The sequence below is a fragment of the Ambystoma mexicanum genome, chromosome 1q, assembly GCF_040938575.1.
Source record: "Ambystoma mexicanum isolate Mex_15411 chromosome 1q, UKY_AmexF1_1, whole genome shotgun sequence".
NCBI classification, from domain to species: Eukaryota; Metazoa; Chordata; class Amphibia; order Caudata; family Ambystomatidae; genus Ambystoma; species Ambystoma mexicanum.
The window spans coordinates 798,216,575-798,240,013 of NC_090922.1; the positions used below are offsets into that span (position 1 = coordinate 798,216,575).

General features: G+C 45.6%; 1 protein-coding gene across 1 annotated transcript in view; it reads left to right on the forward strand.

Annotated features, from left to right (window-relative positions):
* PLA2G4A (phospholipase A2 group IVA) overlaps nucleotides 1-23,439 on the forward strand; it is a 2,090,704-nt gene that overhangs the window by 1,756,422 nt on the left and 310,843 nt on the right. The window contains exon 15 of the mRNA XM_069641387.1: nucleotides 8,361-8,603. Coding sequence (XP_069497488.1) covers nucleotides 8,361-8,603 — 243 coding nt within the window. The remainder of the gene's footprint in view (nucleotides 1-8,360; nucleotides 8,604-23,439) is intronic.

The window sequence follows — 23,439 nt, forward strand, 5'->3', positions numbered from 1 at the left end:
TTTGAGGTTGCTAGGCCTCATGGCATCCTGCATCTTCCTTGTGCCAGAGGCTCGCCTGAGAATGAGATCTCTTCAGTGGGCACTAAGAACTCAGTGGTCGCAATTCTCAGGGAGAATGACAGATCTCCTTCAGGTTCCGGACAAGGTGGCTCGAGACCTTCAGTGGTGGGCCTGCCAGGAGAACATCTTGAAAGGAGAACTGTTTTGCAACCATGGCCGGAGATAACAGTAGTCACAGATGCCTCACTCATGGGGTGCGGAGCCCATGCCAACGACTTGACCATCAGCGGTCGTTGGTCTCCATCGGAGTCCAGACTACATATCAACCTGTTAGAGCTGAGAGCAATCAGACTAGCGCTGAAGGCTTTTCTGCCATCTGTACAGGGAAAAAATGTCCTGATAATGACGGACAACACAGTGGCCATGCACTACCTCGACAAAAGGGGAGGCGTCGGATCACTGCCTCTGTGCAGAGAGGCGATGCAGCTCTGGTGTTGGGCAATCCGAGAAGGAATCTCTCTATCAGCAGTTCACTTAGCCGGAGAGAAAAACTTGACAGCGGATGTTCTGAGCAGGCAGAGTACAGTCTCCCACGAGTGGGAACTAGCTCAGGAAGTCCTTCAACAGATCTTCACCCTTTGGGGAACCCCTCAAGTGCATCTGTTCACCACCAGCATCAACAGGAAGTGCGATCAGTTTTGCTCAAGGGAATTTCCCCCGAGGGGAGCTCTAAGGGACGCGTTCGTAGTGGACTTGGAGTTTCCACTTCTGTACGCGTTTCCTCCAGTCCCTGTCATTCCTCAAATGATCAGGAGGTTGAGAAGGTTCCGGAAAGCCATGATCCTAATTACCCCGGAATGGGCCAGGAGAACGTGGTACCCGGACCTTCTGGACATGTCCATCTGCCCTCCAATTCGTCTTCCACTCAAGGAGAATCTTCTCTCGCATAAGGGAGGTCCGGTTCTCCATCCAGACATCAGAACCCTCAACCTTCACGCTTGGTATCTGAAAGGTTGAGATACAAGGATTGGGACCTCCCAGATGATGTCATGGAGGTGTTGCTTTCGGCAAGAAGGCCAGCAACAAAGACTTTATACTGCTGCTGTTGGAACAAATTTTGCAGCTGGTGTGGAGAAAAGAATATCGACCCCTTTTCATGTGGTACACCAACGGTGTTATCTTTTCTACTCTATTTGGCAAATTTGGGCCTTCAGGTTGGCACTATCAAGGGCTATCTCGCAGCGCTATCGATTTTGAAGCGCACTGCAGAGGGACCATCATATTTCAAGTTACCCTTAGTAATACAATTTATGAAGGGATTAACCAATGTCTATCCTCCAAGACCATTCCAAGTTCCCTTGTGGGACTTAAATTTAGTCTTAAATTTCCTGATGGGTACTCCTTTTGAACCACTCCACTCTTGTTCACTAAGGTTTGTCACCCTTAAAACTGTCTTATTAGTGGCATTGACATCTGCTAGGAGGGTGAGCGAATTACAAGCTCCATCTTGTAAACCCCCTCATATAATTTTTCATAAAAACAAAGTTGTCCTACAAGTGAAGCCTAATTTTCTCCCAAAGGTGGTTTCTGAATTCCACATCACTCAGAAGATTACCTTACCTTCATTTTATCCCCCTCCCCATCCGGGAAAAGAGGAAGAAAGGTTGCATAGGCTGGACCCAAGGTGGGCTTTGAGCTTTTACATCAGCAGACTTGCTAGGATTAGGCAAGCAGGGCACAAATTGGGTTTACCAATAACAAAATAGACCATTTCCAGATGGATTATTTTAGCCATTCTGGAATGTTACAAACTGGCAGGGAAAGAGCCTCCTCAAAATATTAGGGCTCATTCAACCAGGGGTATCGCAGCCTCTTCGGCCCTCCAAAGAGGGGTACCGATTCGAGACATATGTGCGGCTGCCACATGGTCGTCTGCACATACCTTCACAAGATTTTACAACCTGGATTCCTCCTCTAGCCAAGAGACTACATTTGGCAAAGCTGTATTGCACTCTGTTCATTCTTGAAGGGAAACATGGCAATTTTACTCCCACCTCCAGTTACACACCACTGCTATGAGAGTCTGTCAAGATGAGGAATACGTCGGAAGACACAATCCCTTCGAAGAACAAGTTACTTCTTACCTTGTAACATTCTTTCGGTGGGATGTTCCTCTGATGTATTCCTTATCGCCCCTCCCATCCATCCCCTCAGTAAAACTTTCCTTGTGGTTACAGCTTACGCTCCTTCTGGGTCAATAACCAATTCATGTAAAACAACTGTTAACGTCAAAACGGAACTGAGCAACGGACGCTGCGTGAGTTTATTTATACGCATGATGACGTCAGCGCCAATACGGAGGCTGTCGGGACATCAGTTCGAGGGACATCGACGCGCAGCGCCCTCTACTGAAAAAATGTTTCCAAGGCCAGCAAGCTGGAGATGATCTATCAAGATAAGGAACACGTCGGAGGAACATCCCATCGAAAGACCGTTACCAGGTAAGAAGTAACTTGTTCTTCTAGTGCACCCTCTTCATCTTTCCAGCGAGCCGGAGAAAATAAATGGATTTAGGGGTAAATGGACGTTAATCACATTAGTGACTGTTAGGCAGAAACCTGTGCAGTTCCCTCTGGGACCACTGCAAAAGATTTAAGACTACAGGTGTTGGCAGTAAACCCACTTGGTAGCAGTCTGCACCACACAGATTCACTGTGGTAGCTGTGGCTGAGCAGTCAGACTTCCCTCAAGAAGAGTTGGGCAGTATACAGAGGATACACAATAGGTACAGAGGCACAGTAGCACAAGCAAACACTGACCAGAGCTAGGTGTAAAAGTATAAACTTATTTATTAAAGGTACACTCATAAATTACACTAGCACATTAGAAAAGGTAAGAAAGTCAAACACAGTTACTATTACTCATATGTACATCCCTAATAATTTGTTGGACAATTCTAAGTTAACACCACTTATTTCCAACCAGAGGTGAGCGCTTAACGTTATATGGTACTCCAACAAGTATTACCAAAAGGGAGGGAAAAGGCAGAAATAAAGAGAGCAGTAAGGTAAAACACTTTTCACATAAGGTTAGCAAAGACAGTCAATGGTGGAACAAGGAGAATTAGTTCGGGGCCCGCTTTAGAGGGAGCCAGGCGAAAAATGTGCCCAAGATCACACAATGTCACAAGTCTTTGCAGGTGAGTAAAAAAGGTTTTACTACGGTTCCGAAAAGTTTAGTTAGGCTGTCCCAGACCTACCCAGGTTCGAGAGCCGAGGGCTAAATCTACCCCGTACAATCGGTGGCAAGGGAGGCCGGGCGGAACACAGTACCTTTAAAAGTGGAAAGATTCCTCCAGCGGTGGTAGTCGTTCCTGGTAGTGGGTGCAAGTTGCGGCGTCGTCCCGAGGAAGAGGTGATCTCGACGTGGAGGAAAGCTGCAGGTCGTTGCACTACCAGGGATGAGGCCAGCCGTGGAGTTTTCCGGTCACAAAGGATTTTTACCCCTCTTTCGCGGTTGAGGTAAAAAGTGGTATCCCAGTTGCCGGGGTGCTTGGCACAGGCAAGGCGGCCACAAGATGCTTCGGGATGGCGAAAAGAAGGCAGCAACTGGTTGTCCCCACCAGTTAAGGGAAGAAGACTCTCCGGCGGCAGATCTCCTCTGTCGTCGGGAAAAGTGGTGAGACGGTTCTGCAAGGCTTCACCAGTGGTGTCGTCTTGGCAGGTCGGCTCGGCTTCTCCCTCTTCGGCTTCTTAGGTCCTGTGGCGACTTCTGAAGAACCAGTCCCAAAAACCCTGCTTTTATGCAGCAAACCCCCATTCATACAGCCTAGCTGTCACTCAAACATGCTAAGTGGTGAGCGGGGTGGCTCACCACTTGGGCCAATCACACTAGAGTGCGACATGAGTTGGCAAGGCAACTCAGTCCAGGGTGCCTAAACCCCCTCCCATACCCCCTGTGGTACCCAGACAGAATGGCACCACTTTGGAGGGCTTCTGTGCAGAAGCCCGCCAAAAGTGGAACAAAGGCTCGACTCGGGTTCAGGGTTACTGAAGTGAACCTAGACGCCATTTTGGCGGCGAGTTCCGGCAAAAAATCCCAACCGGTGAATTTATATAAAATAAATAAACCGGCGGTATCTTTAACATTGCACCAAAAAGTGGTGCATCAAAAACAATGGGAAATCCCATTGGGAAATATTCCGGTGGAATATTTCCGTGTTATCCACTGCCACCAGCCAGAACTCGGCGAGGGGGGACGGGACAGTACCCCCTCGACAACAGACCCAGGGGCAATCTAATTGCCCCTACCAGTACTTCCACAGTAAGATGGTTTGTACTGGTTAAGTTCCTAAGTTAAGACTAGTAAAGTCAATGGTAACTTTACAGACCCAGGGAGACAGTAGTCAGTCCCAGGGTGTGGAGTCTATGTTTGGGGGTCTCTAGGACACCCCTGTGTTACTGCACTGAGGGTGCTGTGTAACACACATTCAAAAACCAATGATGGCCTATGGGGAAGATTACCCCCTAGCCCATAAGCACATAGCAAGTCACAGAAAACACTCTCAAGTCATGTCCAAGAGTGAGGGTAAAAGTCTCACTCTTGGCAGGAGAAAAAAATAAACCCCAAAAAATCCAGCAAAGCTGCTGGGGGACTCACTAGGTTAGGAAATTCAGCCTAAACAGAGAATTCTTCCTAACAGTGACTCTTTCACTCCTAGTCCCCATTATTCAAATTTGCTGCCTACATACACCATGGACCGCAGAGTAGAAGGGAAGCCCTTGGGTGATGGAAACATGTGACTGGCACTGATATGGGTAGAGCTACGTATGCTTCCAGACATCTTTTTTTCACCTGGTCATCGTTTTTTAGCTGACATAGAAAAAGGCTCTTTATCATGCTGTGTAACATGCCACAAGTCTAGGTAGGAGTTGGAAGAGTGACTGCAGTGATTAACCTTTAGACATATGGAACAATGGCGTAGCACAAAATGTGTGACACCCATCTTTGAACCATGCTGAGCGCCCCAGCAACAAAGCACGGGCTGTGCCACACTCCGGGCTGGCGTGGGCCATGCACAATACGCATGATGATCCTGTTGCTGCGGGGGCACGCTGTGCGCTGCACTAGCTGAAAAATATAAATGTGTTTCACCTAGCGTAGAAACAAGGGGGCTATGCCTGTCTCCGGGCACCCAAATGCACCAGCCAACTCCTGCGCGACCCGTAATATTATGTCTGGTAATTATACCAGAAGAAAGCATGCTCATACTGGCTCTGCCAGGAAATGCCAGTATCCCCATGTCCGGCCACAAAAAGAGTACATGATATTGCTGGATGCACAGATGCTTGCCCAACCTGAGCACCAGCATGTAAGAATACTATTCAAGTTGACTTTGCCCTCAACATCAGTAAAACGTGCAATGCTACAAAAAGGAAACACTTTCTTGTTTGGCTGGACAAATGCCTCAACCCTTCATGTAAGAACACACATCAATGTGGTCTTGCCCCTTACTTGAGTAAAAAATGTCCCACCATAGAAAATGTTCAGAGTGCCTGCCCTCTTGTGATATAAACCCCCCTCCCCAAACACCACTCCATTTAATAACATTCACCAAGTTGACTTTGGCCAAAAGTGCTGTTAAAACATGTAAGAAAATGTCTGTTCCTGTGCCCATTGTCTGGGCCTCAGCCTTCCACGCACACATTCATACCCATTCACCCACCAGTCACTCACCCAGTGGTGGCTGGTGAATTTATTTTTTTAATTAAAACAGCATAAACATTTTCCACAAATCTGCCAGAGTGACCGAACATAGCGACTGAGCCCAAACCATCCTAAGGGCATACAGGGGTGCTCCCCATGCCCCTCGACCCCAGATAAATATTTGAATAATTAGTTAAAATGCTGCATTCTACAACTGCATAAAATAGGATAAAAAGCAAGAGTGTTTGTAATTGGTTTACAATAGATGCAAGTAATTAGCAGTGCACAGGAGCATTAATGCTTTAAATAAATAAATGAATGCTTTGGGAGACGCGGACCGGGAGGCTGTCGGATTTATGCGCGTTGGCGGCTGCCATTGCGGCGTCGCACTTACCTGCTGGCCCCTGGCTCCTCTCTCACTTTCCCGGGGTTGGTAGCAGTGAAAACGACCCTAAGGCAGGGTGGATGGGAGCCACCATTCTTCTTTGCTTCCCGAGGATGCCAAAGTGTGCCGTCGGCCCAGGCACGCAAGCCAGAATGGCGTTGCCTAGCCACAGGAAGCCAACAACCTTGTTCTCAAGCCGAGGCATAAAAAGGCAGTGATACATTGTTCCTGTGCGTCTCAATACTCTTGTTGAAAACGCTCCTTGTGCTTTTCTCCTTCTCTCCGTTCACCCATTCTGAGGTGCTCTTCTGTCCTGGCTTGCCTTACCTTTCTGCCTATTGTTCTGGTCTCCTATGTGTTGCCTCCTTCTCCTGCGCTTGTTTACAAACTACCTTGTTCCTCTTTTTTTCTACAATTCCACTGTGGTGCCCCAGTCCAGTGCCCTGCACTGTTTCTACGTCACGCTAATCTGGGGCATGCTTTCGTGGTGCAGGAAGACCTGCTCTGCATTGTGCCTCCGAGTAGTTTCACATTTGGTTGGCAGGTGTAAGGTGGGTTTTTGGTATTACCATAACATCTTGGATCAACGTGGCAACTTCTGCCCAACAGACCACACACTCGGAAATGCGCCAGCGCTCGGTCCTGCTTGACCTAGCTCTTGTGACGAGTAGACAGTATGTTACACAGAGCCAATGAATGCTGCAACAGGAGAATCATTGCCAGAACGGGGACCTAAGACCCTTGCAATGTGGTGGCATGACCACTGCTGCTTCGTGGTGGATGAGACGCCCAAAGAATGACTCTGAGCCCACCAGAGAAGGGAATCCTGCAGCCCACATCTGTAGACAGCACCCAAAGTCATCGGAGCAGAGAACGCTACACCCACAAAGCCAGACATTGAGAAGAGCAAATGAGAAGCCGAGTACCTGAGTGTGCGCAAGCCCAATGAGGTTCCCCTGTGTCGGAAAAGGTACCATGTTGAATGGGAGAGGCGGGAGGCCGCCAGGGCGAACTATTGGGAGGAGAGAAAACTCTCAAAGTCCCAAGTATGAAAGTCGAACATTAAGTAAACTGAATTTTAGGTATCTGAAACCCATACAGAACCTGACAAGCAACCTGGGAGGAAGGGAAGAAGCCTCGGGTATTGAGGCTTGAGCCCACCACAGATAAGTGTACGAAGTGTTGTGAAATCGGACTGTAAAAGGGACCAATCATAAAAGAGAGAATCTAATAGCACAAATCCAGGATAGGGGGGACTCATAGTCTGAATACGGTCATACAAAACCTAGGGTTTGTGAACCCTCAAGAACATAAAACATGCAAGTAAAGACCTTAGTGTGAGAAACTAGTTTAAGGAAAGTTATCGTAAAGCTGGCATTAAAGAGATTGCAAAGCCCACAAGTATATGGGAAGAGCTACATGAGCTTATGAAGTAAACGTCAAGAAACTGTCGGGGAAGGTAGCTTCAGGAATCCTATATTCTAAAGACAGACATTTGTGTATCAACCTCAGGGGAGAAGATACAGCCTTAAAGAGAAAGCAGCTGGAAAGGAAGCAAGAAAAAACACGACCAGGAGATGATAGACCTTCTATTGCCCTTTTTAAAGTTATTCATACTAGTGTTGGGGTCAGGTACATAATATACATATACACACACATCCTTGCATGCACGCACACAAACACATTTACTGAAATTTAAAAATTACCTTTTTGGGTGAATTTGTTGCTACAAGGGACTCCTCTGCAGGCAACCCTTTGGCTCTGTGCTCCACGCACACAGGAACAATTCCTGTCATGCGCAGATTAGAGGAGCTGGAGGCCTCAACCATTTCTGGAGCTGGCCCCTCAGACTTAAAAAAAAGAATTCATGTATTTTGTAAATCACTCTAACTTCAGAAAGACATGGGCGGCGCCGCCTCCCCCCACACCCTTTGCTACATCAATGACATGGAAGGGGTAAACAACTTGATATTGTGCAATATGGCCAGTGCCATTCTTTCATGTTGGTCCTTGTAGCTAATAAGTACAACAGGTCTTTGCTTAAGTTTTCAGAAATCCTCTTGTTTTAGGCAGTTTTTTAAGCTGGCAGTCCCCGAAAGCATGTGCTACGTGGTAGCTTGGGTAAGTTCCTCAATTGAATAACACACCATATTAACTAGTACAGTACATGAGAAGAAATCTGTCCCCTCTTGAATTTACTTTAGATTTCCTTTAAATCATAGTCTTATCATGACCAAAGTTTTGATTAACTTTAACATTTACAACACAGGTACAGAGAACACAGAAGCTGAAGAAGAATACCAGAGAAACAACCAAGCAAGTTGGGTCCAGCGTATGGTGATGGCAGTGGTCAGTGACACAGCACTTTTTAATACCCGTGAAGGCCGGGCGGGCAAAGTGCATAACTTCATGCTGGGTCTGAACCTTAACACCACTTACCCGCTGTCCCCCAATGTGGGCTATGTGACCCAAGAGTCTGTAGATGACGATGAGCTGGATGCCGCTGTTGCAGGTCAGTGAATAAGGTGGAGAATTGGCGTGCTATTGTGTAGCCATGTTCTGACTTAAAATAATTGCAAACCTAAAATCTTTGACTGATATTATGTTGTGTAAAAGGAGCACAAGTGTGTTTGTAAATTATCCGTGGATGGTAGAAGGTTAATCCATGTGGCTGCTTTTATATATTGAGTATATATTTTGATATCCATTTCCCTTCCTCGTTTTGGAAATTGCTGTTAAAGATTTTCTCTGTCCTATTCTTGCGCTTTTGGTTATATTGTACAATTTTGTATTGGTATTTCTTTAATGTAGATATAGTTGTGAATAAGTACTGGCTCATAGGATTGCACAGTAACTTACTTGCCTACTGTTGTGTCCTTTGAATATGCTATGTGTGTGTGTGGTATGTCAGACATAGGAGGCGGACAAGAAGACACAGTCAACACATATTATTAAAGGAAAGGGAAAACGCACTAACCCTATAATTAAGATGATGCGTCCCTAGCTTAAAAAAAAAGAATAAACTGGTGCTAGTCAGAATGGCTTACAAAAAACTCTGTCCTATGTCCAAAACCTATTCCATCCTAGGCGCAACCTACCACTATAACTAAACAATATAAACTGGCCTAAATAAGTGGAGTCCCACTTTACTTGACTGTGGGTGTCTGGTTTCTGACCCCCAATCTGTTTTAATGTTTTAGTTTTCTAATGGATTGTGTCCTCCCACAGATTTCTCCTCTTGGATATAATCCTCATCCTGCTTTGCAGTCATGGACATTTTTTGATAACGAGTGCTGTGTGCAGTTTCAACCCAATGTCCATCGGCGGTTACCATTCCTGGTTCCGGACATGAAGTCGATGAGAGTATAAAAGGCATGCACTGCACCTGTTGCCTCAGTTCTGTTTTTGCACTCCACAGCATGCTCTCACAATGGTTTAACTCACCTCAGCGATTCTGAACTTCATAATTCTCATTGAATTTGAACTATGTCTACACTGAAAACAGGCTTTAAGAGATGTACAGACTGTTACTCGAAGATGTTGATTACGGATTTGCACAGGATATGTCTCTAGTGCTTCTGCAAGGAGCATGAAGTCATTGAGTGTGGCTCCTGCCAGTGGATGGCCAGCAAGGCCTTAAGAGAGGTGGTTAAAATTTGCTTTAGATCGGTCAGTTTCAAAGTCTCTGTTCTCCACTCCTTCGAAGAGAAAATCTTCTGAAGGTAGGATCTCTATGGGAGACAAGTTTTCAGCAAGGTCCAAGAAATGCTCCGAACATACCAAGCGGTTGAGATCCAGCAGTGATTCCTGTCACTCTTCTTCATTGTCACGTAAGAAGTTAAAGAAACAACGCCATGGTTCCTCATTGTCCGAATGGGAAAGGTTCTGTCAAACAATGATGGATTTCTTCTCAAAGGCAGCCCCGCCTGTTCCTTCGAAAGAGCCGAAAAAGGCTAGTAATCCCACTGCGTCTTCCAAGACCAGCAGGGAATTGTCAAAGGCTTCGACCTGTGTGCCCAAAAGGCAGAGTCAGAAGGCCTCAGGGATGTAGTGTTGACAATGTCTACCACAGAGACAGCATCAAAGCCAAAGGCATCTGTGACTGCTTTGTCAAAGGAGTCGAGGTCGAGTGGCCCTTTGACGTAGACCTCGGATTCAACTTCGAGTTTTAAACCTCAATTTAAGAGGGATTTCTTCAAATCCTTTGCATCCATTTTTAAGGATGACTAAGAAGTTGACAACGTTGTTATATCCTTTGGGTATGAACGTTTTGGAGCACCTAATGTTCCAGAAGAACTGATCTCTGCTCGATCTCGTCAAGAGGACCTAGCTGCCTGAAGGAAGCCAGTGGTCTAGATACCTCCCCTGAGGTGAAATTCGAAACACCTGATGTCAATGCTCACCCAAATGCGGCATATAGAACTGTTATGAACAAGGTGATTCAATACTTGGGTTGGGGGCGTCCTGCAAAGGACATAAATAAGGATGCCCTTACAGACATACTGGATGGAGGCCCTCCTAAGGACCCTGTGCTGCCTTTCCATAAAACCCTAATTATGAAAAGTGGCAAAAGCCAGGCATCACTCCTGCATGTGTACGAATTAGTGACAAAGTACAGACCTTCCTCTGTTGACCCTGATTTTCTTTTCAGGCACCCCGCTCCAGAGAGTTTGGTGCTGCAGGCGTCTACTTCAACCTCCAGGGCCGCAGCTTACCCGACCATCCCACCAAATAGGGGTGATGAAAGATGCAATGCGCTACCTACAAGGTTATTCTCAGCAGGAAGCATGGCATTGAAAGTGATTAGCTCATCTTGTGCTCTGGCAAAATATACATGCACTTTATGGAATATAATTTCCCAGGCGGCAGAAAACATCCCTGAAGGGGAGCTGAGAGATGGGTTTAACAATCGCATCAATGGCTTCCTGCCTCTCCCTTCAGTAAGGCCTTGATTTGTCAGACTGCATCAGCCTGTGTATGGGATTGAGTGCCGTAATTAGGAGATTTGCGTGATCACGCAACTCTGGATATGCCCCAACGTCCAAGCAAGGCTTCTGGACATGCCCTTTCATGGGTCCAACCTTTTTTGCGCCAAATGCGGAGGATCGCTTACAAAAGCTTCTAGCTTCTAAGGCTGCTGCAAAACCTTTAGGGACAGCCATTCGTCAGCCACAACACCTGACTATGCAGGCTTGGAGAGGGCTTTCTTTTCACTACTACTCATCTTTTGGACAGGAACAGAGAGGAAGAGGCTTAGCTACCCAGAGAGGATAAAGAAGGTTCTCACATGCCTCCAGAGGCTGTGGGGGAAAATCTGATCCGGCATCCACCACCTCCTCACTGCCCTCGGCCACAGCCCCAAAATCTCTCTGAGGACTTTGTTCACAGGACCCTGGTGGGAGACATGTTGACCCTGCATCTGTAAGAATGGCATTGCATTACTTCAGATGTGTGGGCACTCCAGACGGTGGCCTAACAGTACAGGCTCCCATTTCTGCAAAGGCCCCCAGATTGTCCCCCGAGTGAGAAATCTCTTTGGGAACCTGATCCGCTCCTTCTACAGGAGATTCTTTCCCTGGTGGAGAAAGGTGCTGTGGAAAGGGTACCTGTAGCGGAACAATACCAAGATCGGTACTCCACCTATTTTCTGGTTCCCGAGAAGGACAGAGGACCGCAACCCATCTGGGACCTTAGAAGCTTGAACACGTTCGCCTGGAAGGACAGATTCAAGATGGTCGCTCTTTTGCAGATCCTCCAGGCCCGTTAGCTCTAGGATTGGATGGTGTCACTCGATCTTCATGATGCGTACTTTCATGTGCCTATACATCCCAAACACAGAAAGTACCTGAGAATCACCATTGGCAATTCTCACTTCCGCCCAATGGGTCTTCACCAAGTTGATGACAGTGATGGCAGCGAATCTAAGGAGGGGACGGATTCACATCTTTCCCTACCTAGACAATTGGCTGATCAGAGCGCGTTCTCCCAAACAGGCTCTGGAACAGCACCTACCACTCTCTACACAAATTGGGCTTCTCCCTCAACTTCAAGAAGTCTCAGGTGATGCCTTCCCAAAAGCTGCAATTCATTGGAGTGGTTCTGGACTCTTCCTCTGGGAAGGCTTTGCCTCCCGAGTTGAGGGCTCAACTTATCTTGCAGATGGTAATGGGATTTTTAAAACACCCAGCATCTACTGGCATTTGACTTTCTGAGGTGGCTGGGTGTGATAAATCCTATGGATCCCTTGCTAAAACCCTGCCTAAAGTCTTATTCCAGTTGGCCAGGGAAAGGCAGACGCTTCCTGACCTTGAGGGTGGTGTACTGCGGGAGAATCACCTGTGAGGAAACTAAGTCCTGTGTGGTGAGGAGATCCCGTGGGATGAGACACAGTATTTTTCCTCGAAAGGGAAGATCCTTTTGGAAATGCCAAAACATGCATGTGGGCAAAGCTGGTGTGACACTTATAAATACCATAAGGAACGGAAAACCGGTTAACGTTTCTAGGATTGAAAATACCCCTCTCTCCCAAAGGTCCAGTGAAAGGAAACATAAATAATGATTTAACAAACTGCCTACCTCTTTCCAATAAAACCCTATTGATTTTTCGTTCGATGCTTTTAAGAAAACTAGATCTGCATTTAAAACAAAGAAGTTAATGAAAACAAAATGATTTTTGCTGTTTGGGACTAAGAGTCCCATAATCCCCCAAGTACTGGGATGAGGAAGAGCATTGAAGAGCGATGTTGCAGCAGTAATCGGGTAACTAAACCGAACATCCCACACCTGAAGGAAGCTGAGAGCCTTGAAAGGCCAGCCTCAAGTGCAGGTCGTTAGATGGAGCTGTCGCTGGAGTCAGTGCAGCTATAGCAAAAAGAAGACAGCACAGTGTTGGCAATGCAGGCAGAAGTGGGTGAACAGAAGGGTCGCTGGTACTCTGACCAAGCAGATTTCAACTGCTTGTCCTGAGAGGGTCCTGTTTCCCCAAACTCTGAAGTGCAGATGTTGCGCAGTGGAAGGCGTGAAGGAAGACTGCTTTTCCATGTGTGAGCCTAATTGCAGAGATTATTCAGCAGAAGGCGTGCTGGAGACCGTGGCTGAGAAGAGGTTTGCAGTGGAGGATCCTGAGATCAAGAGACACTCTAACTGCGAGGCGAGGTTGGAACACCTTTACAGAGGAAGAGTATATGCCCAAGAGAAACCTGAAGCAGTTCAAGCCCTACATGGTGCGAAGGGAGTAACACAGAAGCTGGTGAGTGAAACCGAGCATCAGAGCAAATACAGGCAGGCAACAGTATCTAAAATGATCTATCGCATATGAGTGAAAGCTGTTATAACGCGACCATTGATGACTGAACAATGGGAAAGAATCATAAGTAGCACTTGCATGTGAGTAAAACTTTATTTCCTTTTCTCACGTAAAAGCATAACGCGGAGAAACAATTTAATTGAATGTTTAAATGTCGGTAAACAGATGAGACTGGTTGCGTATAACTAAAGGTGATTGAGGCAAAGGTTAGGCTCTGGGTCAATTATAAAGTGGTTAAATATGTTGTTACTCTGAAACAAAGTGACTAAAACATTGATAATTGTGAGTTGAGAACAAGCATTGCCCAAGCCAAGAGGGAAACGAGCATTGCCCAAACAAGAGTGAATGAAACCTTCCCCAAAGACAGTGGTGCAAGCATTGTCCTAGGTTGAGAAGGATACAAGCATTGCCCGAGCACAAGGTTGAGAAGAGTGAAGTGTATCGCTTGTGATTGTTCTCTACAAGTTGATATAACTCTCGTTGCCAAAACCAAAAGGAGAAATGGAGAATTGCATCCTCTAGGCATTTTGGTGGTGGTTTTTGCAGACAGACAAGAGTGGCAAAGAGTGCCTTGCTTACGTGAAGGTGCTCAGGTGCACTAAAGGGAATCTTGTCTTATCTGTTTATAGTCACAAAGAAACCAATTGTTGAAGCTGTGGTATTACATTTGGTTGTCAGGGGATTTAAACCTCAGAAGCAGAGTAGAAGGTGGAATTCTATGGGGCAGATGAGTAGACCCGCATAGTGAAGTCTAACAGAAGTTAACCTGAAATGAGAGTGTAGCTGCATTTGTATTTTATTTGTATTTTATAAAGTGCCTTAAACCAAGGCACTGTACAAAGGATCAAAAGGGTACAATAAAAATGAATAAGCAAAAAAATTCACAGTGTTTCACGTGAAGTAGAAGTGCTGTGAAGTCATTCTGACGAAGATATAAACTGTGTTTCAATAGCTTAACTTTAAGTTGTGTTTCAATAACCTAATAAGAAGTTGTCTATCGAAACCTGATAAGGAACTGTGTTTCCTCTTTGACATTTATAAGTTGTGACAAAGTATCTCAGCTTGAAATGACATTGATGCTATTTGATGAAGTGGAAATTCATTATTCAAAGAACAATTGGAACCTTTCTGTTGGTTGAATTGTGGTTAAGAAATCTTTATCTGAACCTTTTGAAGGAACCAACAACTGAATTGAGACTTTGTTTACAACCCGGATTTCCTAGTTTCTTTTAGTTGAACATTGGAACTGAATTTAACTTGAAACCTGGGGAAGGGGAGTTTGTCCAAGTTACCAAGAGAGACTACTGTGAATATATCAGAAGTACAACTGTTGATGATGTTGTGAAGTACCATGTATTCTTTGTGTATTTTGTTTGTATGAAGCCCAGATATCTTGTGTTGGGTTTCCTTTAGTTTTGATAGGCAGGGAAATCCTCATCAGAGTAGGGCTAGTGAGGCGTTTGATGAAACTTATGATTGAATACAATGGCGTATTTTGAGAACACATCCAAAAGTTGTCTGCCTCATATTTCTGACCCCTCACATGGGCCTCATGGCTCCTGCATTTATTTGGTGCCAGAAGCCTGCCTAAGGATGAGGTGCCTTCAGTGGACCCTCAGATACCAAAAGTCACAATTGTCAGGAAGGTTGATGGGCCTTCTTCAGGCCCAGGCAAGGTTGCACAGGATCTCCTGTGGTGGGCCTGCAAGGAGAATGTGATGATAGCGGAACCTTGTTGGCAAACCTAGCCGTACATAAGTGACACACATTCTTCAATCACAGGATGGGGAGCTCACATGAGCGAGCTCAAGATCAGCAGACTTTGGTCCCATCAGAATCAACACTACACACAAACCTGTTAGAGCTGAGGGCGATCAGACTGGGGCTGATGGCCTCTTTGCCTTCCATACAGGGGAAGAACCTGATAATGATGGACAACACAGTGGCCATGCATTACCTCAACAAAAGAGATGTAGGGCCACTACCACTGTGCAGGGAGGCAAAGCAGCTGGGGTTTTGGGCACTACAAAACGGAATCTCTCTATTGGCTGTTCATCTAGCCGAAGAAGAGAGCATGACGTTGAATGCTCTGAGTAGGCAGCGCAGTCTGTCACAAGTGGGAGTTGGCTCAGGAAGTTTTTCTTGACATCTTCGCCCTTTGAGGTAACACCTCAAGTAAATCTGTTCACATCCAGCATAAACAGGAAATGCAACCTGTTCTGCTCCAGAGAATTTCCTCAGAGGAGCTCTGGGGGACGCATTTGTGGTGGATTTTCCACTCCTGTACGCATTGCCCCCATTCCCTGTCATGCCTCATGTCATCAGGAGGTTGAGGAAGTTTGGGAATTCCATGTTACAGATTGCTCTGGATTGGGCCAGGAGGACGTGGTACTTGGACCTTTTGGACATGCCCATCTGCCATCCATTCCGTCTTCCCCAGAAAGTGGATCTACTGTCACAATAGGGAGGCTGTTTTCTTCACCCAGAAATCAGAACTCTGAACCTTCCGGCTTGAATTCTGAGAGGTTAAGATACAAAGATTGGGACCTCCTAGAAGAAGTCTTGGAAGTGTTGCTTTCGGCCAGAAGACCAGCAACAAAAGCACTATACCGCTGCCATTGGAACTTGTTTTCCAGCTGGTGTACAGTTAAAGATATTGATCCTTTCACTTGCAATACACTTGCAGGGCTTTCTTTTTTGCTTTGCCTAGCACATCAGGGGCTGCAGGTGGCTACTGTCAAGGGATATCTGGCATCGTTATCCATTTTTAAACGCACTCCGGAGCAAGTCAGAAACCATGTCAGTCCCTGCACATTGGGATACTGCTAAACTACCATATATCCAACCATCACTTGGGAATCTGAATAACAGGGAGGTATGGTAGCATCTCTGCTTCAGGGTGTCTTGTCCCCTAAGGGAATGGTGGGGAGTCGCTCCCAGTGAGATCCTGCTTGCCCTGTGCCCTAGTGTGTGTTGCAGGTTCCCCCTTGGGGAGAAGGGACAAGTTCCCTGTATTAGTCACATACCCCATTCCCTTATATTGATGCTCCCCTCTACTGGGTTAGCCACTCTGGTAAAGACTCTGCTCTCCCAAACCACTGGGGGTTCACTGTTGAGAATTCCTCTCAAGATGACAAAGGGGAGTCTTCCTTTGGGGTACAGCTACAGGAGCTCAGGAAATGTTGGTGCATTTCGGTGCTGGATTGCCCCTGGGCAGGACAAAGACTGATATGTGGGGAAATGTCTTCTCTGTGAAAGGAACAGTGAGCTAAAGACTTGGTTGAGACTCTCCCAGGGGCCACCCACCCAAGAACAAGTCAATGGGCTGTGTCCGTGCTGGTAGAGTTTCCCAGAACCCCCCACCCCCTGTTTTGCTATTCTAGCTTATGCTCGCCCTACCAATATAACGAAACAATATAAGGTAGCCTAAGTAAGTTGACACGCACTTTACTTTTCTCCAGGTGGCTGATTTCTCACGCCCACCAATTTGTAACTTTAGGTCTCTTTCCCACTTGGGGCCCAGCCTACTGATTGAGTGCAAAGTTGGGTCAGGTCAGTGTTTCTCTCTTTATGGAGAGGTTTTCTTGGGACCCCCATACAATCTGTGTCAGAAGTTAAAAAGTTCCTTGGCACATAAGTGTTGCTGGTGACCTTGCCTTGATTGACAATCTCAATGAATATCTTGTTCTCCGTGATTGAGTCTGTTACTGGCTTTATATCGGGTAGCTTGCTTTCATCTGTCTGGCCTTTCAGGCCATCGCTTTTGTGGGTTACGTTTACCCCTTTCCAGCCTCACAGGCCCTTGAATGCTTGGTTTGCATTCACCCACTCGTGGGGTATTCTCCATCTTGGGAGGCTAGCTCAGGGGCAACACGTTTGTCTTGGAAGCAAGACAACGCATAGCAACACAGGTTTGAATCCTAGTCTTGCGCTTAGAAACTGGTCTCTGGTATTAAGCATGTTCTAAAATAAATTATAACTAATTATAATTATGTCAGCCTCTCCTGGGTTTCTTCACAACTTCTCTGTCAGCGTTTCGGGCACCAGCCGCGTTTCTGTTTTCTTGCAGCGGTGTGTGGGGTAAGGCGGCTTCTCCTGATGCTGCGGAACCGCAACTCCATCTCTGCGGTCGGGTGTTCCTCCTGTTGACAACCAACAGGACTTTGGCATCAGGATAGCGAGACACCAGTGGGCCACTTCAGCAGTGGTTTGGTCTTCCGTTGGTTAGGCTGCTCTGGACTCTGTGACTTCTGCCTGGGCTCAGCAGGGTTCCACGGGCTCCCTACCAAACATACCTCCAAAGTGGTCCTGCCTCCAGGGTCCAGGAAGGTAGAAGCCCCCACCTCTGGGTTTCACCATCCAGCTGGCTCTTTCCCTGTATGCATGGGCTCCCAGTCTTTCAAGTTCTTTCTTGGAAAACGAGAGGGAGAGGCCATTGCTATTGTGCCTTTCATGTAGGTACATCAACAGAACTGGTCAGAAAGTGCTTAATTGTCATATATCCGACCAGTACTTGGGAGTCTAAATTCCTGCAAGGTATGGTAGCAGCTCTGCTTGGGAATTTCTTGTCCCCCAAAGGGATGGGGGCATACCCAGTGAGATCCCACTTGCCCTGTACCCTAAGGTATGTTTTGCATAGCAGGCTCACCTCCCTAGTCCCAAACTGGGCAGCTCCCCCTGCGGGAAAAGGAACACATTTCCTGGATTCGTCACAAATGGAACGGGAGATGAAGCAGCTCCAACCCACAGATCAACGTAGAATGCCATCTAGTAAATCCTTCATGACATAGGTTTCATCTGGTGTAGGCAGCACCTTTGATACTTCATCAGCATCTCTAAAATGCTGTTACCAACTGGCCCTTTCTAGGTGAAAGATGATAGACTGCTAACAATCAAATGTGCAACTCTGCAAAGGACAATACACCAGATTACGGATGCCTGTGAAGCTGGTGGTATTACAGGGTTTAAGGAACCTGCTAGATAAGGGGTGTATCATACACTTTTACTCCCTAAATATAGGCAAATACTCTCCAAAAATGTAAATAGGGAGTACAAATAATCTCAGCATAAAAAAAGGAAACCGGAAAATAGAACCTTGTCCCACTGCTTTCACCCACACTGCTCCATGGATATGTTTGGAGCAGTAGTACCACAGGAAGAAGCTACTATTATTACTGCCTGATCGGAAGAAATAAACCTGTGTCTTTTAATGTACATGAATAACTAGGTGCACAGAAATAATTATTACAAAAACATTTCCGTTTTCTTGTTGAAACATATTTTTATCCGCTTATAAAATACTCTGGAATTGGGACCTTTTTTACTCTCTAAAAACCCATATTACTCCTAGCTGTAAAAAAAATAGTGAGTAAAATACTCCCACTTCCAATTCTTATCTGGATCACTGGTGCTAGGTAATGGTTAAAGGCAACTGGGGAGACAGGAGCTCTAATCGTTGGGTACTCTTCTTCTGTCCTGCCATGAACACTGAAGAATAACTGTGAATGCCGAGTCCCCCTGCATGCTTGCAGTTTTGACTAGTAATGAGATTGTAAGTGCTGGTAAAGCACATCATTAAATAATTAAATCGCTGTATAAGAATGTTGAATGGCTTAAACTCTCAGATGAGATGTGAAGCAGGGGCAGAAAAAGTTTTTCTCAGTTCAAGACTTCTTGCTCAGCGCTCAAGATATGATGTTGCGAAAAGGAGTATTTTATACAGTACTTTTGCAATTTGAAAGTAAAAGAATTTTAGTGAGTAAAAATGTAGTTCCCACTCTCGACTGGAGCATTTTCTTAGAACGCACAAATATATATATGATTTTGAAAATGTTTTTGTTATCAATACGGTGTTCAACTTGAATAGTTTCTGGCAATTATTAGATGTGTGTCCCTCTTAAAATCATGAGACATTTGCAGAGCTCTTCTTTGTAGCAGGTTCAATTGGTTTGAAATCAAAGTATTCAGGTGGCATCAAAGGGTTGGCACCTTCGTCACACTGTTACTACCCATTTTTATTCCGACACACCTATAGTCATAAAACAAATGTTTGGGGAAAATTGGCAAAATACACTTAACGTTTCTGCAAGTGTAAAAGCAAGCACATTGTCACAGGGTGGCCTTCCACAAAGAACCACGCGGACTCCAATAGGAAGTCCAAGGGTGTTTATTGAAATTCTTTACAGCTGGGATAGCTGTATCTCTTGGGGCAAAGGTATCTGGGCCTAGCGGGGCTTCTAATATTTGGTGCTGAGGCTCGCTCTCTCTCTTTCTCTTTCACCCTGGCCTTGTCCCCTCCTCTCTAACCAGGACGTCCCTATCAGGGATGTTAGTAGCACTAGGATCGGTAACCCCCTATCTGTCTTCCGCTACCTGTCCTCTTCTAACTTTCTTTCTCCTGTCGCCACTTAGTAGTCTTTGGGAGTAATGAATGGTGCCTTCTTTGGCCCAGCATAATGTTCACGCCTTTCACATCCTCTTGTACCTGACCCTTCACTATACTGGTCTCTTAAACTGCTCTCCTCCCAACATGTCACTGTTCCTTCAATCTTTCACTCTGCCTTTCTACTCTACTCTTCGATCTTACTTCTTTTCTTGCTCCTGTTCTTACTATTGCTCCTTCTATATCAGTTTTCGTCTCTTCCCCTCCTTCCCCCTCTCTATTCCTCTAGTTATAATCTCTGTGTCACTCTACTCCAATAGCTACTCCTATTCTGCCACTCACTGTCGCTCTTCCCACTCCCCCTCTACTACTGTTCCTACTCTTACTACCACGGTCCTTTTATTACCTTTACTTCTCCAAGACACCCAAGGATATGGTGCCCTGCTCACCCCTCTACTATTTCTACCTCTGCCTTTACTACTACTCCGCTCTTCTGAATCCTACTATAAGACCCCCCTCCTTGTAATAGCCCATGCACTCCTTTTGCTCTGATCGCCTCTGGTCTCAGAGGTCCTCCACCGCCTCCTGTCTTCACCCAACTAACCCACACTGCACAACTCGCATGCACCTGCTTAAATACCCCATCCCCTCCCCTACATTGAGTATCCCCTGATTGTATACTCACCCTGCCCAATCACTTACTGGCTGAAGGGGATGTGGCAGGGGAAGTGCTTAGGGAGGCTTCAAAAAGGGCTTGTAAGCCCTGCCCACTTTTCTGGCAGCATCTCGTGCAAAGAAAGTAAACGACTTTCTGAGAAACTGGAGTCCCCGTTTGATAAGGCCTTCTGGTGGGCCTTTTACTGTTAATGCCTTTAGTGGGATGGTGGAAGTTTCATTAATAAAGGCCTTTATTTCTGGATAACCCATAGACTATGCTGCGTCCCGTTCTCCTATGACTGGTGTGATGCTGCTTCCCTATTCTGCGGCAAAGTGCACACTGCTGCTGCATGTTGTCTTCCATCTGCTGCTTCCGGTTGCATCTTCTCCCTATTGATGTTCTCCTGCGGCAGGGAAGCCGCCATCATCACAGTTAAGGTGGAGGGGGGCCTGTACACACTTGTGCGGGCACCACTGGTTGTTTGGAGTGGGCTCCCTCTCTCCCCTGATGGGGCCTGCCTTGCCACAACCTAAACATTTGATATACATGTAACAGTAAGTGTATTCTTACAAATACTATTTCATCAAAAGTACAGTTTAAAAGTTACAAATGTTTCTTTCAATTTTTTTTACTACTTTCAACTTGTTATGCACCTGTTCATCCAGTCAAACACTTCCCAATTAAGTGCTTTGAACCATTACAAACATGTGATGTGCAAAGCAGTGCTACTAAAAAATGAACTTATCACACAACTCCTTACATTTACACGGTATTAAAAGCCATTTGATGGTAAAAACCAAATACTTCGACGTTTTGTTATAAAAATTATAGAACAATTTAGTCACATGAAAGTAAGTTAACATAAAATATAACCATTGGTCAATCATATAACAATTACATTCAGCAATGGATAAGTCACATTTTCTCACTTTTTCTGTAACACTTGTGAATTAGAAATATCTTCAGGTGCAGATGTAGTGAAACTACCTTCAAAAACAGCAATGTTAATTTTTGAACAAAAGCAGATTGTCGAATACAGCATTTCATTTTGTAACGTTAAGTTAATATTTAGCAAAGTTTATTTAGCTTATTTTTATGTATAAAGCATAAAGTTAAATGTACTGTTAGCAATACATAATTGTATATTTAATAAGTGATATTAATGTTAATATAATAATAAAATAATAATTTAGCATTTATATAGCGCTACAAACCCTCAGGCATCTGAGCGCTGCTTATTATTACCGAGAGGTTGTGGTGCTCATTTATCGACCTCGGAAGGATGAAAGGCTGAGTTTGGCCCTGCCGGGATTCGAACCTGTGTCAGCAGGCTCTGCACAGATGTCAAAGCGAGCGCTCTACTCGCTGTGCTATCAGACCAGCTATAATCTTAAAATCGAATGTCTTACAAATGTATAATGCAAACGGAAATGTGCACTTGATATAATAAAGGTAACCCCGTGTTTATTGAAAAGCCATACCATCTTTTATAAAGTTCTGAGTACATTTACATTTTTGTAAAACATGTGATATCATTGATTAAAATTGTCTATGTGCAATTGCAAAGTTTCATCAAACATAATAACATTCTAGGCATTCATCAATCTGGCTTTAGGGCCCTAAACAGGACTGAGACAGCACTCGGTGATCTTAAATCTAACATCACTACCATCATTGAAAAAAGCCATCCAGCATTGTTAATGCTGTTGGACCTTTGTGGCATTTGACCCGATCGATCAAAGGCTCCTTCAAGAAAGATTTAGAAAACATCGTCAACTGCTCAGAGAAGGCACCCCCACAGACCCTCTCATTCCTGGGACATAGAATCTCGAGAGTTGGTGTCAAGAATGCTTCTGCTCACCCATTTTCACCATGTGCAGAGTCCCGCAGGGATCTTGCGTGTCTCCCATTTTGTTCAACATGTATATCAGACCTTTACTTGATCTTCTTGATGACTTGGGAGTCCAATACGCTAACTACGCAGATGAGACCCAAGTTCTACTTGAATTTACAGGAAAATGCAGTGATGACGACAAAACCCTGAACAAAATCTACTCTGAAATTCAATCATGGGTGGCATATAACTCCCTTGCGCTTAACAATGACAAGACTGAGCTTCTCATTGTTGCATCTGGTCCCCACTTTAAAAAAATGGAAACTGCGTACTCCTGTTTCTCCATCATGGGCAACAGTATTCTTGTGAATACATCAGTCAAAACACTTGGCGTCATTTTTGACTCCGAACTATCCATGAAACGTGTCATGATGCCTACCCCCAGGCATCCGGAACAATCCCATCAGCCCCAGGAGCAGGCATCTAGGCTAGGGGCTATCTGGGTTCAGTCTTGGCGCCTAAGTCGCCAGGCTCATAGTCATTACTTACCTCAGGCAGACCATGCTGCAAATGACTCCAATCCAACATGAAGCCTGAAAGGGACTATTTTTCTACACGGACTAATCTTTACTTGGGTGTGGTTCTAGGGACTTCTTACCTGGGACTACTTTTGAGGCTATTTAAACCACGCCCTACCAGCAACACACGCTTCGCGTTATTCTGCATCCATCAGCGTAACGCTCACCGTGCCTGCAGCCTGCATCCAGTCTTCTGCCACGCCCGCCTCGAATCCGGAGCTCCTAAAACAAAGAGGAAAGAAATGGACAAGGTTAGAAAACAAACTTATTTCTATTCCACACCTGATTCTGTATCCATCTCGTCTCCGGACCTATAAAGAACATCATTTCTGCACACGCTGCAGCGCCGCGCCATCCTCGCCAGTCTTCACAGCATCCTTCGGTTCAGGGCTGCCTCCATCATTTCTTCGCCGAACTTCGGCACCTAGGAGACAAAAGAAAACCACAAGGTGAGCCGAGGGAACCAACAAATATAATTCTTACCACCATAGACTTACCTGATTTACCACCGGAGGCATCCTTTTGTGACTCTCCATATTTTCACGTGCCGCATCTGTAACGAGAGACAAAACAACACGTTTTCCACGTGC